General features: G+C 44.7%; 1 protein-coding gene across 1 annotated transcript; it reads left to right on the forward strand.

Moving 5' to 3' along the window:
- Positions 1-7909: 7909 nt before the first annotated feature.
- LOC117976406 (uncharacterized) lies at positions 7910-14802 on the forward strand. The gene is made up of 2 exons (XM_034941294.3): positions 7910-9635; positions 14580-14802. The coding sequence occupies exons 1-2, from the start codon at positions 8983-8985 to the stop codon at positions 14629-14631; spliced, it is 705 nt and encodes a 234-aa protein (XP_034797185.1). The 5' UTR covers positions 7910-8982; the 3' UTR covers positions 14632-14802.
- The last annotated feature ends 28 nt before the right edge of the window (positions 14803-14830 follow it).

Raw genomic sequence — 14830 nt, forward strand, 5'->3', positions numbered from 1 at the left:
CTGAAAGCTCACCATATGCTCGGTGTTTTCCCTGGGTTGTCAGTTCTGTTATCACACAACATGCCACTTCTAAACATACACCATGGGAGGTGGTGCAACCACAGGGCTTATGGCAAACAATGGGGTTAGGGACGTAACACTCAAACACTTTGTCAGTGACATAAAAATAAAAAGACAGGAACTTGATAACAATTTTACATGTGTTAAATGATTGAGAAATACATAAGGGCCACAATAAAGGCAGTTTAGCTTTAATAAGATGGGAAGTTTGCTTGTGGAATTGGTTGTTGGCAGGTTGTGAAGTGGTGGAAAGAGAGCTTTTCTGAAATTGGATGGACAGTAACAACAGAGGTGGATGGGTATGGCCCCCGGCACATGGCGTATTGAGGCAGCTGGCAGATGTTGGAGGTGTATGTGTATTTTGTGTGTCCCTGTGCAGCTTGATTTAGCTGGCTGCCGGTTTTGGCACTCACCTAATATTTCCCATGGATGAGGAGCATAAGCTAAAGGGCAGCTTCCATGATACTCCAATTGTTTCCTATTATATCAACTACATTGGACTCCATTTCCATTTTCAACACAACTGCCGTAGCAGAACTCACTTTTTTTTTTTTTTTTTTTTTTGAGATGGAGTCTCACTCTGTCGCCCAGGCTGGAGTGCAGTGGCGCAATCTCAGCTCATTGCAACCTCTGCCTCCCAGGTTCAAGCGATTCTCCTGCCTCAGCCTCCCCGGTAGCTGGGACTACAGGCATGTGCCACCACGCCCGGCTAATTTTTTGTATTTTTAGTAGAGACGGGGTTTTACCAAGTTGGCCAGGCTGGTCTCGAACTCCTGACCTCAGGTAATCCGCCTGCCTCGGCCTCCCAAAGCACTGGGATGACAGGTGTGAGCCACTGCCCCAGCCCAGAACTCACAATGATCATCTAATTTAGTCATCTGAAAAGCCCACGAAGGCATGTATTATTATTCCCGTTTCACTTAAGGGATCAGTTTCAAATTTCAGTTTGGGATCCAAATCTCATATGCTGAGCTCAATATGAAAGGAAGTTCCAGACTTGGAAGGTTCTAGATGCACAGAAATGTATCAGGAAAAGTGCATCCTGGCTCTCTCTGGTTTCCCTGCCCAGCTTGGAGCCCCTGTCCTGGAACCCATGTGTCCAGCATCCCAGGCTTCTGCCATCATGCTGTGCCAAGTGGTGCCTGTCTGAGCCCATGGTTACAGGCGTCTTATTTCTCAGGTGTTAGATTCCACCTGTTGAGTCCCCTTGGCTGCAAGTCAAGCTTCATCTTTCACACAAACTCTCCGTGCCCATCTGCACCTCATGGTTCGGCTGCTTCCTGGGTTCAACCCTTCCTCCCAGAAGCTGTGAGGTCACCTATATCTGGACGCTTTGTGGAGGTGGAACATGTCCTGTCTCTGTCGGAAATGTAGGAGGCATGGAAGTCATCAGCTATGCCGGTCGGTATTGTCCCTCCAAGCCTGCAGGCTCTCCTAGGGCTCTGAAAGCTCCCCGATCGGTCTAGGTGTCTGTGGTCAGGTGTTCTTTCTCCCGAGGTGGGCACGCCTCCAGGTTGGGGCTCAGTTTTAGGACTCTTAAAATCTGTTTTTTCCACTCAGCGTCTAACAGCTTGTAGCAGTCATTGGACATTTTGGGGGTGGGGGTGGGGGTGGGGGCACTGTTTTGCCTGCTCCGTGGGGGAAAAGCTTTCCTGAGGAGTCTGGTCAGCCTGCGCTCAGATTTTCCCTCAGTCTCGTTTTTGGAGTGCTCCCTGTGTCCAGCCATGCCCTCTCCCACATGCGCTCTGACCAACCTTCGGTGTCCCCTGGTTCTATTCTAACAACAACATTGCGGTCCAGTTCCCTAAGCTTGCAGTGATCCTCAGTTCATACAACAGTTATTACAACAGTCTCTTGTGTGTTCAGACGCAGCCCTGTTTGTGGTAAACTTCACATTCCACGCAAAGCCCTTCTCACCAACTTCCTGGGGTGGGCAAGCCTGGTGGGTACAGATCTTGGCTTGGGATGTGGCAAAGACACCCTCCTTGATCATACTTCAGTCAGGATCCTCTGGCCATCTCTTCAACGAGGCCTCACACTTGACCTGTCCTTGGTTTGCCAAGGCAGTTTTAGCAAAGAATCTTATAAACCAGTGTGAATATCGCCCTGCCCTTGATATTTAATCAAGTTGCTCGTCCCCCACCCTTGATACCTAGGCTCCTGTTAGTAATTTCCCATCTAAGGAAATTCCTCACTCTGCCCATCGGCTATAAATCTGCAACTGTCCCTGACGGGTCAAAGTTGAGTTCAGTCTTTGTCCTCTTTGCAGTAGTCTTGAGTAAACTCTTCCTTGCCTGTTTAACTCTGTCTGGTGTGATTTTCCTTTGACAAGTGGCTGGTCAGTTCTCACACCAGTGCCCCTCTTTGTCCTGGCGTGGTAGGGTGGGGTGCAGAAGGGCCAAAGGGGCATCTCATTTTGATACTGCCCCAGGGGAGAGCGCTGGTGAGTCTGGGGAGTCTGAGAAGCAGACACCAAGACAGCGTCAACAAATTATTAGGAGAAGGGCCTGTGAGTGAAAACGGAGGAGGTGGGATATGGAGGAGGCTGGAAAAGCTGTCGGGCTGTGACGCAGGTCTGACCCTGCACGGAGGAGAGACGGGAGGGAGGGAGGTTGCGTGAAGGCCTCTTAGATGGGGTGCAGTTCTAAGGAAAGTTCAGGGCTGGGCACGGTGGCTCACGCCTGTAATCCCAGCACTTTGGGAGGCCGAGATGGGTGGATCACAAGGTCAAGAGTTCAAGACCAGCATGGCCAAGATGGTGAAACCCCGTCTCTACTAAAAATACAAAAATTAGCTGGGCGTGGTGGCGGGCGCCTGTAATCCCAGCTACTCGGGAGGCTGAGGCAGAGAATTGCTTGAACCCAGGAGGTGGAGGTTGCAGTGAGCCGAGATCGCGCCACTGCACTCCAGCCTGGGTGACAGAGCGAGACTCTATCTCAGAAAAAAAAAAAAGGATGAGTTGATGAGTGACTCCATCGAGTGAAATAATAACACAAAGCAGCTCATATCAAAGGACTAATAAAAACAAACTGCAACATAACCAGCTCCACATAAAAATGTACAAATGAATGATCATACACACACCAGTGAGGCTGTTCTAGGAAAGGCACAGACACTTCATAAGAAAGATGGTAGAACGCTTGCTCAAATTATTGGGTCAAATGAATTTTATGGATCCTCCTGCAAGACATTCCATTAAAAAATTAAATATTAGACCAGCAAGGAAGTCTTTATGGCCTTGTTCTAAAATGCCGATTGTTGGGTTTTATAAGAACTTATCACTAGTAAGAAATATGAGGAAAAATCCAGGGAATATGGACAATGGGGTCCAGATGAAATCCAACTATGCCACTGAAAGTGCAATAGTGAATATAATGGAAAGGATTTTACCTTTTTCAGTTATAGAATTTTCCACTAAGAAAGAGTTTCTAAAACTAGGAAGGATAAAACTCTAGCAGAGACAAACAACTGTAACCTACTACAAGGACTCAGCAATGATAATGTTTTCTGAGATTTTAATTTAGTGACTTTTTATTGCCAGCTAGTATTAACTACGATGACTTTGTTGCAGGGGTTGAACCCAGTTCAAACTACTTTAAGCCAAAAAGGGGAGCATCTGTTAAAAAGATACAGGAGTGTCTCCTGGAATCAAAGGACAGGGATGCATCTGTGCCACATGAAGGACAGCAAAGGTTGTCAGCCCTCAGGCAGTCTCTTGCCTCTGCTTTCTGTTTTTTTTTTTTTTTTGCTTCTGCTTTTCTCTCTGTGCTTCTCTGTATTTATTTTCTTTCTATTGGGTTGTTGGCATTGTCTTTATGGATTTGGGATGACTTTTTGTGTAGCTTTATTCTTTCCTTGAGGACCAGCTGAGCTGATCTCAGCACCAGATTTTCCCTTCACTGTCTGGACTGTGAAAATGGATCTGGGCCCTTCAATATGTTTCCTTTGTCAGCTGGCACTGTGTTGCGCTTTGTCAGTAGAGGGCGCCAGAGAGACACCGCAGGAGGGACAGAGTTCTATCTCCCGGTTCTCCAGTGCTTGCTTGGCAACCTCTTAATTCCCACTTGGCTCTTGTAGCACATGCTGCATCTGGGGGTCTGGTTCCTGCAGGGTGGGCACCTCTGCCAGCACCAGGTTCTTTCAGGGCACACAGCCTTTCCAGCACCCCTCCCCTGCCCATCCCCAGCCTCTCCAGTGCCCATCCCCTGCAGGGCATGACACACAGCCATGCCCCGTGGCTAGCTGCTTCTCCTGCCAGCAACTCCTTCCTGTCTGCTGGTCCCCACCACAGTGCCCCAGTGGTCTTGCAGCACAGTAACTCCAGTGAGACACCTCCCCGTGAACAGAGGGTGGATTTGCAGTATGTTTTACTGGTGTGGCACCACAGCGACTTTTCCATCCAGTGACCCAAGGCCATCCAGGGCTGGATCGTAGCATAGTCCTGGCGGTGGGGGCGGGCAGCTCTTCCTTGGATGCTCTATCTTACCCTTAGGGGTGGAGGCTGCTCCTTATTTCCGCTATTCCTGTATTCGTTAGAGTTGTCTTCGCTTATTAGTAGCCAATCCCTCAGTACTCCAATCCCCTGCTATAGTTAAGAATTCTTTATATGAAACCTTCCTATGCAAGTTACTGTGTGGCTTCTCTCTCCTGATTGGACCCAGACTAACAGAGCAGCTTTCTCAGTTTCTCTGGGGAGAACCTTTCTGTATCACATGAATCCACATCTCCCTCATTTAAGAGGGAGTCCAGGGCTAGTGTCTGGTTCTATTCCAGAGTCCCATGAGGGAGACTCTGATCAGCCCAAGAGGGTCAGGTGATGATCTCCTACTCTGATCAACTCCACCCAGGGGGCTGGACTTGTGGGTGCCACAGATAGCCCCGTGGATGATGGGGGGCTGTTAAAGGGTTCTTGTGAGCTGGCACATTCCCAATGGGTGTCTACTACAGAACCCTGTTTATTAAAGACAAAAGTGGTGTATGGAAACCTGGGTTATGCTGATAACCTAAAATACCTGACCATTTCATGAACATGGGAAGAGTAGCAGTGACGCGAAAGTAAAACTGACATTGCAAAAGCTTCTACTGACTTTTGTTTCCTGCTGACTTTTAAAACAACATTTATACAATTTTGTCAGTTGTACCTCAATAAAACCAAAAAAAATAATTAAATGGTACAGCACAAGAACTTATAAGAACATTTTTCTATGCACCAGAGCACCTTGGTGGAAATTTTTTTTTTTAAATTTCAATAGCTTCTGGGGTACAAGTGGATTTTGGTTACATGGATGAACGGCATAGTCATGAAGTCTGAGAGTTTAGTGCATCCATCACCCAGGTAGCGTACATTGTACCAAATATGTAGTATTTTCTCCCTTACCCCCTCTCTCACCCTCCCACTTCTTAGTCTACATAGCTCATTATACCACTCTGTACGCTTTTGCGTACCCATAGCTTAGCTCCCACTTATAAGTGAGAACATATGGTATTTGGTGTTCCATTCCTGAATTACTTCATTTAGAATAATGGCCTCCAGCTCTATCCAAGTTGCTGCACAAAACATATTTTGTCCTTTTTATATGGCTAAGTAGTATTCCATGGTTATATATACTACATTTTCTTTTTTTTTTTTTTTTAATTATCCTTTAAGTTCTGGGGTACATGTGCAGAACGTGCAGGTTTGTTACATAGGTATACATGTGCCATGGTGGTTTGCTGCACCCATCAACCCGTCATCTACATTAGGTATTCTACTAATGCTATCCCTCCCCTAGCCCCCATCCCACCGACAGACCCCAGTGTGTGTTATTCCCCTCCCTGTGTCCATTGTTTCTCATTGTTCAACTCTCATTTATGAGTGAGAACACATGGTGTTTGGTTTTCTGTTCTTACGTTAGTTTGCTGAGAATGATGGTTTCTAGCTTCATCCATGTCCCTGCAATGGACATGAACTCATCCTTTTTTATGGCTGCATAGTATTCCCTGGTGAATATGTGCTACATTTTCTTTATCCAGTCTATCATTGATGGGCATTTGGGTTGGTTCCAAGTCTTTGCTATTGTGAACAGTGCCACACTAAACATATGTGTGCATGTGTCTTTATAGTAGAATGATTTATAATCCTTTGGGTATATACCCAGTAATGGGATTGCTGGGTCAAATGGAGATCCTAGAAGAATCGCCACACTGTCTTCCACAATGGTTGAACTAATTTACACTCCTACCAACAGTGTAAAAGCATTCCTATTTCTACACAACCTCTCCAGCACCTGTTGTTTCCTGACTTTTTAATGATCGCCATTCTAAGTGGTGTGAGATGGTATCTCACTGTGGTTTTGATTTGCATTTCTGTAATGACTAGTGATGGAATTAGTTCTCTTAACCCTATTCCCTTTCTTCATCTTCCCAAAATATAACAGTATTTTGAGTTATGTGGCAGTCAGTATACGGTCATTATAATGATATAAATCTTGTTTACTATAAAATTAAGTGGAATTTTATGTCCTTTCTTGTACAACTTTATGTTTTCCCTGGAATGACTAATTACCTTCACTTTAATTTGCCTTCTTCCTCATATACACAGTCTCATTTTTTCCCTTATGTTCTATGAGGGCTACTATTTTCCTGGTACCAAACTCATTGGAGCCTGATTTCTTTTTGCTTCAATTTGGCCTTGTTACTTTCTAGGCCTGCTTAGCACAGCTGTATTCCCCAGACTTCTTTTTTGGGTAACATCTGTGATTTTCTGGATCCCATGAACTCCTTGTTCTTGACTTACTCCTGAGTTTTGCTGGAGCTCATCCCCCAGTAGCTTCTTAAGGAAGGATGGAAGACAAATGTGTTGAGTCCTTTCACATCTGAAAATGTCTCTATTCTCCCCTACACTAGATGACTAGTTTGGCTGGAAATTCTGTGTTGAAAATATTTATTTCCACAGAATTTTGAGGGCATCACTCCGCTGTCTTCTAGCATCCAGAGTTACCATTTTGATTCTTGAGCTTTTGTAGTTGATCATGTTTTTTTTTTGTTGATTTGGTTTTTTTTCCCGGAAGTATTTATGATCCGCATATGCCAGCATCAAAGACTTAAAAGATGTTGTGCAGGAAACAACCTGTTTCCTGCAAGACCAAAGGCAAATATTTCATTATATGCAGATGTTATGATTGCATACTTGGAAACACAAAGAATGTCCATTGAAAATTATTAGTAACAATAAGAGAATAGAATGTATATACAGTTGATCTGAAATTTGTTGATATATCTTGGCATGAGTTTAAACAATTGCTTTCATTGTTTTGGACTTTCAATGATTCTTTAACCTTGATATATGTGACCTTCAGGTTAGGGGCATTTTACACTATTTCTTTGATTTTATTGGAAGCTTATAATTCCATATAAACTTAAGATTAAGTTTTCTAGTTCTCCAAAATCTTTTTGGAACTTTTCTTAGGGTTACGATAAAGTTTTAATTTAGGGAGATTTGACATTTTTATTACATAGAAACTTCCTATTCACAAATGGTATATCTTTCCATTATTTCAAGTTTTCTTTTTATGTACTCCAGTAGAAATATATATATTTTATATATATAATATATATAATATATATAATATATATTATATAATATATATTATATATATAATATATATTATATAATATATATTATATATAAAATATATATTATATAATATATATTATATATAAAATATATATTATATATAATATATATAATATATATAAAATATATATTATATATAATATATATATTATATATATAAAAATATATATTATATATATAAAAATATATATAATATATATATATAATTTTTTTTCTTTGACATGGAGTGTCGCTGTGTCGCCCAGGCTGGAGTACAGTGGTGTGATCTCAGCTCACTGCAACCTCTGCCTCCGGGTTCAAGTGATCCTCCTGCCTCAACCTTCAGAGTAGCTGGGATTACAGGCACCTGCCACCACACTCAGCTGATTTTTGTATTTTTAGTAGAGATGGGGTTTCGCCATGTTGCCCAGGCTGGTCTTGAACTCCTGACCTCAAGCGATCCACCTGCCTTGGCTTCCCAAAGTGCTGGGATTACAGGCGTGAGTCGCCGTGCCTGGCCAGAATAATAAAATTTTTATTGAATTTATTCTGTTATTTTTTTCTTTTTTTTGCTGTTAATACACATAGGATATTTTTACCATTATATTTTCTGTCTGGTTGTTTGCGTACGGAAATAGAATTAATTTTTGTATATTGATTTTGCATCCAGCCAACTCATCCTATTCTCTTATTGTTCCTAACAATTTTAATGGACTCTGTCTTTCAAAGTATAGAATCATATCACCTACATATGAAAAATTTGCCTTCGTTTTTCCAGCGAATGGGGTCTTCTTTCCTCAACATCTCTGATGCTAGCATGTAGGATATCTATAGTCTTCTTTCCTTTTATTTTTTTCTGTATACTCCCAGACAACACGTTCCACACACAAATATATTTTTCTTCCAGAGACCTGACTGAATTCTCTAGTTTTTAATGTTTCTTGATTTTCAAGTATAAATCATTTCACCTGAAATAATAATACTTTGTTTTCCTCCTACCCCCCAGTTTTAACCGCCTTGCCCCCTTTGAAGTCTTATATCTTGCCTGGGCGCTCCAAAACATTACATAAAAACGGGGCATTCGCATCCAGCTCGACTTTCATAGGAATGCGTCTGGCGTTTCAAACACTGTGAGGTTCACTATGGTTTTCTGAGTTGTCATTAAATTCAGGTTTGTTTAATTCCTGTTGACTAAAAATTTCATTTTCTTTTTTTTTTTAATTACCAATCAATGTTACATTTTATCAGCGCCTTTGGTCGTCTAACGGTCTGACAGGCCATTGCCATTGCACAGTGTTTTTTTACGGAATTTAGAATCCTAGCTTCCGATGCTTTCTCAGAAGAAGAGCACAGGCGGTAGGAAAGAAGGACGATTTCAGGAAGGATGGAGGGCCCAGGACGATTTCGCTCCCCGGTGGACGTGGAGGGCGGGCAGGGTCATCCTTTCTCCTGAAATTGGGGAGCCCTACGAAGGGGTTCCGGAGAAGACGCACGGATCTCGAATACCTCCCCGCCCGGCTGCCACTGGATGGCGCGCGCAACCTGCGGAACCACAGGGCGACATCCAGCTGCGGGCGGCGAAGGGAATTGGAGCGTGGACCTCTCCAGGCTTTTCATTCGCTGGTTCTGCCGGTGTCCCGCCTTTTCCATCTCCTCATTGGCTGTCGGCTCCGGACGTGCGTCTTTGCTCAGCCCCTCCGGGGAGTGGAAACGGGTGTGCAACAGGCCGTGAGGTCCGGCTTTGCGAGGAACTCCCATTGGTCAGTCAAACAGGAGTCCCACCCTCCTGGGCTTCCCATTGGCTGCTGTCCTACCGCGGCTCTCAGTTTCCCAGCGGCTGGGGATCTGGGTTTTCTGGGGGTGGAGGGGTGCAGTACGCTGCTGGAAGCTTGTTTCTCTTTCCATCGCTGTGTTCCTCGGGCTCGCGGTCAACGGGGCTGGACGAGGTTCAGAACCCTCCAGAGCGGCAGCTGTCCCCGGGGTGGGTTGTGGGACTCAACAGCCCTCAGGGGAAAATGGCGGGAGGCAGGTGGAGGTGTCTTCTTTGCACTGAAGACCTGGATACCCTGCTGCGGGCTGAACGGGAGGCTGGGGTGGAGCCCTGGCTCGGGTTATGGCCGGGGAGGAGACCACGCTGGGCGGGTGGGAGGCAGCCCCAGCCAGGGGCTGGAAGACCAAGTACCGGACCTTCAAGGGCCTTCTTGCACCCGCATCCCACAGTAAACAGAATACGTAGGTGACCGTCTAGAAAACTTGAGTTTCTCTTGACAAGTTGATGTGCCAGTTTTCGTATGCATTCAAAGAAATATTTAGTAATTTCAACTTTGCGCTTTTAGCATTTTGGAACTAGTAATAAATATTTTTTTTCTTTCAGGATTCAAGCATTTTATGAATCCTTGGAAAGTTTGTAGGCCTGAGGCACAGGTGCCTGTAGTGGCTGGTGCATAAAACTGATTCTGTCTCCCAACCATCTCAACGCACACACACACTCCAGGTTGTCATGAAATCGCTGGATTCTGACTCATGCAAAACAGACCAGTGGCTACTTATACACCAGGAGAGGCTGCCCAGCCTCGCTGCAGAGGCCCAGACCTGGGTCCTGTTGAATACACATACGCAGATAAAAGGCTGAGGTGACACACATCAGAATGGGAACAGGGAGGGCTCTAGATAATAAAAGTGAATGTAGAGTTTGTTTTAGAAGCCAGCCCAGGACTGGGACTGGGTACTGAGGCAGTGGTCTAGTCACAAGGGCTTGCGCCAGGAGGCAGGGGGCAGGGAGAGTTGGCAGTGCCACATTGGCAAACTGGCAAAAGCGGCTCCAGCAGTGTCTCTTGCTCTATGTTTGGGTCACCATTCTGTTGCTCTGAACTGTGAACCACAAAGTTAACACAGCCTTATTGCTACGTCCAGGTAATTTGATAACGTATATTCTATGATCTCACATGGAGACATAAATAGGCTTATGCTGCTGGGCCAGAAAATCCGTGGAGGAAACGATGAACATCTGAAAGGATACACATCCAAACTATTAACAGTGGTTACTCATGTGATATCAAAGTGGACATGAGAAGTGGAAGGGCGCAGACTTATTTATTTATTTAGACGGAGTCTTGCTCTGTCGCCCAGGCTGGAGTGCAGTGGTGCGATCTCAGCTCACTGCAATCTCTGCCTCCCGGGTTCAAGCGATTTACCTGCCTTAGCCTCCCGAGTAGCTGGGATTACAGGCACCCCCCACCACTCCCGACTAATTTTTGTATTTTTAGCAGAGACTGGGTTTCACCATGTTGGCCAGGCTGGTCTCGAACTCCTGACCTCAGGTGATCCACCCGCCTCGGCCTCCCAAAGTGCTGGGAACAGGCGTGAGCCACTGCTCCTGGCCTTATTTTTTTTTTTTAATTTTACTGTTGACAATATGCTTTTTAAAAACTAATACATATACATGAAAAAATATAAGCCATGTAAATGGATAATTAGTGATAAGTCAGTCTCCTACTCTAGCGGGCGAGAGTCAGTTCCACTCCCCTGTTCCCATTTCCAGGGGGAGCTTCTAAGTGTCTTGAGCGTCCTTCACAACATGGTCTATGCAAATAGGCACTTACGGATACACTTCTTACTTGTAACTCTCTGCATATTTGCATTGTTTGTTTTTGCAGGCAAGCCGATTAGAAAGCCAATTAAAAACCGTGTCAATGAATACTCAATAATAATATGGGTTAAATAGGATGGGGTTTCGATTTTTTTTTCACACTGAAATGGCATCTTAGGTACCACTGCTGGGGGCCCTCAAAATATGCGCTTCTCGTCATTCTCTTAAGAGCTGAGACCTGGATTCTGTGTGTGTGTGTGTGTGTGTGTGTGTGTGTGTGAGAGAGAGAGAGAGAGAGAGAGATAGGCTAAGAAGATGTTTTTGGCTCATAGCTAAGTGGGTTGCTTGCCTGGTGGTGGAGGAATTGCAGGCCAGGCAGTGTGTCCTATGGCCTTGGAATGGATGAGAAAGGCCTGGGCTCCACTGAAAATGACAAGTTGTTTCACTCCACGGTCTCTGCTGCACCAGAGGGTGCGTGTGCCTTCATTCTTCAGCTGCTGTTAAAGCAAAGCTAGGCTGTGCTTCCGTGGCAGCCCTTCCCTTGTACTGCATTTCACCTTGCGTGTTTGTGCGAGTGTAGAGACTATAATTTGATATGGCTTCTGAAGGCTTACAGTCAGGAAGTGGCAGCCACATCTTGTGTCAGTTGACTGTGGCCTCGGTCCTCTTACTCATCCATCGTTCATTCAACAAGTATTTATCAAGCATTTACTATGTATGAAACAATTGACCCAGATACTGGGAAAACTGGTGAACAAAACCAGAATGTCTAATCAGGTGCATGCTGGCTGGGAAGGGCGAGGGTAGATGCTGAGAGGTTCTGCTTTTGAATGTTTGATACTGTGATTTACCTTCCAAAAATACACAGTGTCGGCTTGCCTCTCTGCAAGTTTTACCTCCTAAATTCCTCTCTGATCCTTCCTCTGCTTTATGCTTCTGTTACTGCCTCTTCAGGTGCTTCCCCTCACTTCGGCCAATTTAGCAGTCTCCTAACTGATCTCTCTGACTGCACCCTTCAGCCCTGTTTCACATCCATTGTTCAGAATGCCACTTAACACAAAGCTGGGTGTGTCATTTCCATGCCTGAGACTTTTCATGGGCTCTCTATTGTCTATTGCATAAAATCCAAGCTCCTTAACTAGCCATAGGGGGCCCTCAATGACATTGCTCACACGTGTCTGTGGACACATGGAGATGATCTTCAAGAACAGTTCTCCCTTCAAAGACAGACTTGCTGCCCAGCTGTGAGGAGCGTGGTCGGCAGACAGCCTTCAGCTGTCAGCTCCTTTAGGGTTTACCGTAGCTGCAGAGAGCCTCCTTCCCCAAGGCAGTCCCTTTTCCTGGATAGCCCACACCTGGTGATTGAGGCAGTCCCTTTTCCTGGATAGCCCACACCTGGTGATTGAGGCAGTCCCTTTTCCTGGATAGCCCACACCTGGTGATTGAGGCAGGGGTATAAAGACTGTCCATTTTAACCTGATACGGGACAGCTCCGACGGCCAACAGTCATTCCAAATCTCCCTGCTGGGTTGGTGCTGTGGTGTGAAAGTGTCCTTTCCAAAAGTCATGTGTTGAAACTTCATAGCCAGTGCGATAGTATTATGAGGTGGGGCCTTTAAGAGGTGATTAGGCCATGAGGCTCCTCCCACGTGAATGGGATTAAGACCCTTTATAAAAGAGGCTTCATGCAGTGTGTGGCTTTCTTGCTCCTTCACCTTCCCCCATGTGAAGGTTCGGTGTCTTGCCCCCCCGAGAGGATGCAGACGCGAGATGCCGTCTCGGAAGCAGAGGCCGGGTCCTCACTAGCTGGCAGCTTGGTTTGGATTTCCCAGTCTCCAGAACTGTGAGAAATAATTTTCTGTTTTTTATAAATTGCCCAGTTTCAGGTATTTTGTTATAGAAACAGAAAATGTGCTGAGATAATCGGCTTTCTGGGAGGCCAGCCTGCAATTTGACTTCCTCCTCTGCCCAATCAAACTCCTGCCCTTGTTCCTTCACAGGTGCTGCTCCCTAGTAAACACCTTTTACTCCAAACCCTTTCTCATACTTGCTTCTGGAGCCCCTGGCCTGTGACACTGCCTGGATAGCGTCACTGCCGCCGCTCTGTTTATACCAGACTCCCCATCACTCCCCCCACACACCCTGTTTCAAATCCCCGTGCTTTCATGTGTGCTATCCCTTTGCCTCAACTTTTCAATTTTTTTTTTCTGGTCAACAAAACTTCTATTTTTCCTGTCCTTTCAAACCCAGCTCAGGGAATATCTCCTACCTGGCTCCTTGTTGCTGGGCTTGGCTTGCTTCTTTGTTCTCTCCCTCCTCCCTTTGCTTAGAGAGTACTGCTGTAGTTGGTGGGTACAGTATTGTATACAGAAGTGTATTTGGTACCCAGAAGTGATGGATTCCAGAGCAGAAAGGGACCCAGGACTACCTGACATGGTGGTTAATTGTGGTTCTGGAGCAGGAGCTGTGATGAACACGGGAGAGCACATGTGCCTTCAACATACTGACTTCATTTCCTTCGGGTACATACCTAGAATTGGGATTACTGAAACATATGGTAGTTCCATTAAAAAGAAAAGTAATTAATTTTTTTAGAGACAAGGTCTCACTCTTTTCCCCAGGCTGGAGTGCAGTGGCACAGTCATAGCTCACTGCAGCCTTGCCCTCCTGGGCTCAAGATATCCTCTTGCCTTAACCTCCCCAGGAGCTAGGACTACAGGTGTGTGCCACTATGCATAGCTAGCTTTTTAAATTTTGTATTTGTAGAGACGGGGTATTGCCATGTTGCCCAGGCTGGTGTCAAACTCCTGGCTGTAAGTGATCCTCCTGCCTCAGCCTCCCAAAGTGTTGGGATTACAGGCACGAGCGACTGTGCCCAGGCCACGAGGCTCCTCCCACATGAATGGGATTAAGACCCTTTATAATATTCCATAATTGCTCCATACCATCTTCCATAATTGTTATACTAATTTACATTCCCACCAAGAATGCTTAAAAGTTACCTTTTCTCCACATCCTCTGATACTTGTCATTCATCTTTATGGTGAAGGCTATTTTAACAAGCATGAGATGATGTCTCATGGTGATTTTGATGTACATTTTTCTAATGCTTAGTGATGCTGAGCATATTTTCACATACCTATTGATGTCATCTGAAGAGACAACTGTTCATATATCTATAAAGAACATAATTGGTATTTTGATACAGATTTTTTTGATTTGAGTAGCATGGACATTTTAGTAATACTAATTCTTTCAATCCATGAATGGAATATTTTCCCATTTACTATGCCCTTTTCGATTTTTTCTTCAATGTTTTATGTTTTTATTTTACAGATCTTTCATCTCTTTGGTTAAATGTACTCGAAGGGATCTTTGGCTTTGGTAGCTGTTGTAAATGGTATGGTTTTTCCATTTTTTTCAGATAGTTCACTGTTCGTGTATAGATGTTTCTGTTTTTATGCCAGTACCATAGTATTTTGATTAATATTGTTTTATAATATGTTAATATGTTTTGAAATCAGACAGTGTGATGCCTTCAGCTCTGTTCTTTTTGCTGAAGTTTATTTTGGGCTATTGGAGTCTTT

This window comes from Pan paniscus, chromosome 19 (genome assembly GCF_029289425.2).
Source record: "Pan paniscus chromosome 19, NHGRI_mPanPan1-v2.0_pri, whole genome shotgun sequence".
Classification (NCBI taxonomy): domain Eukaryota; kingdom Metazoa; phylum Chordata; class Mammalia; order Primates; family Hominidae; genus Pan; species Pan paniscus.

Bases quoted from the DNA above. Each gene is read 5' to 3' on its own strand.
- LOC117976406 (XM_034941294.3), top strand. From the start codon at position 8,983: ATGCTTTCTCAGAAGAAGAGCACAGGCGGTAGGAAAGAAGGACGATTT. The intron at 9,636-14,579 runs GTGGGTTGTGGG...TTTATTTTACAG, and splicing joins GAGCGGCAGCTGTCCCCGGG to ATCTTTCATCTCTTTGGTTA.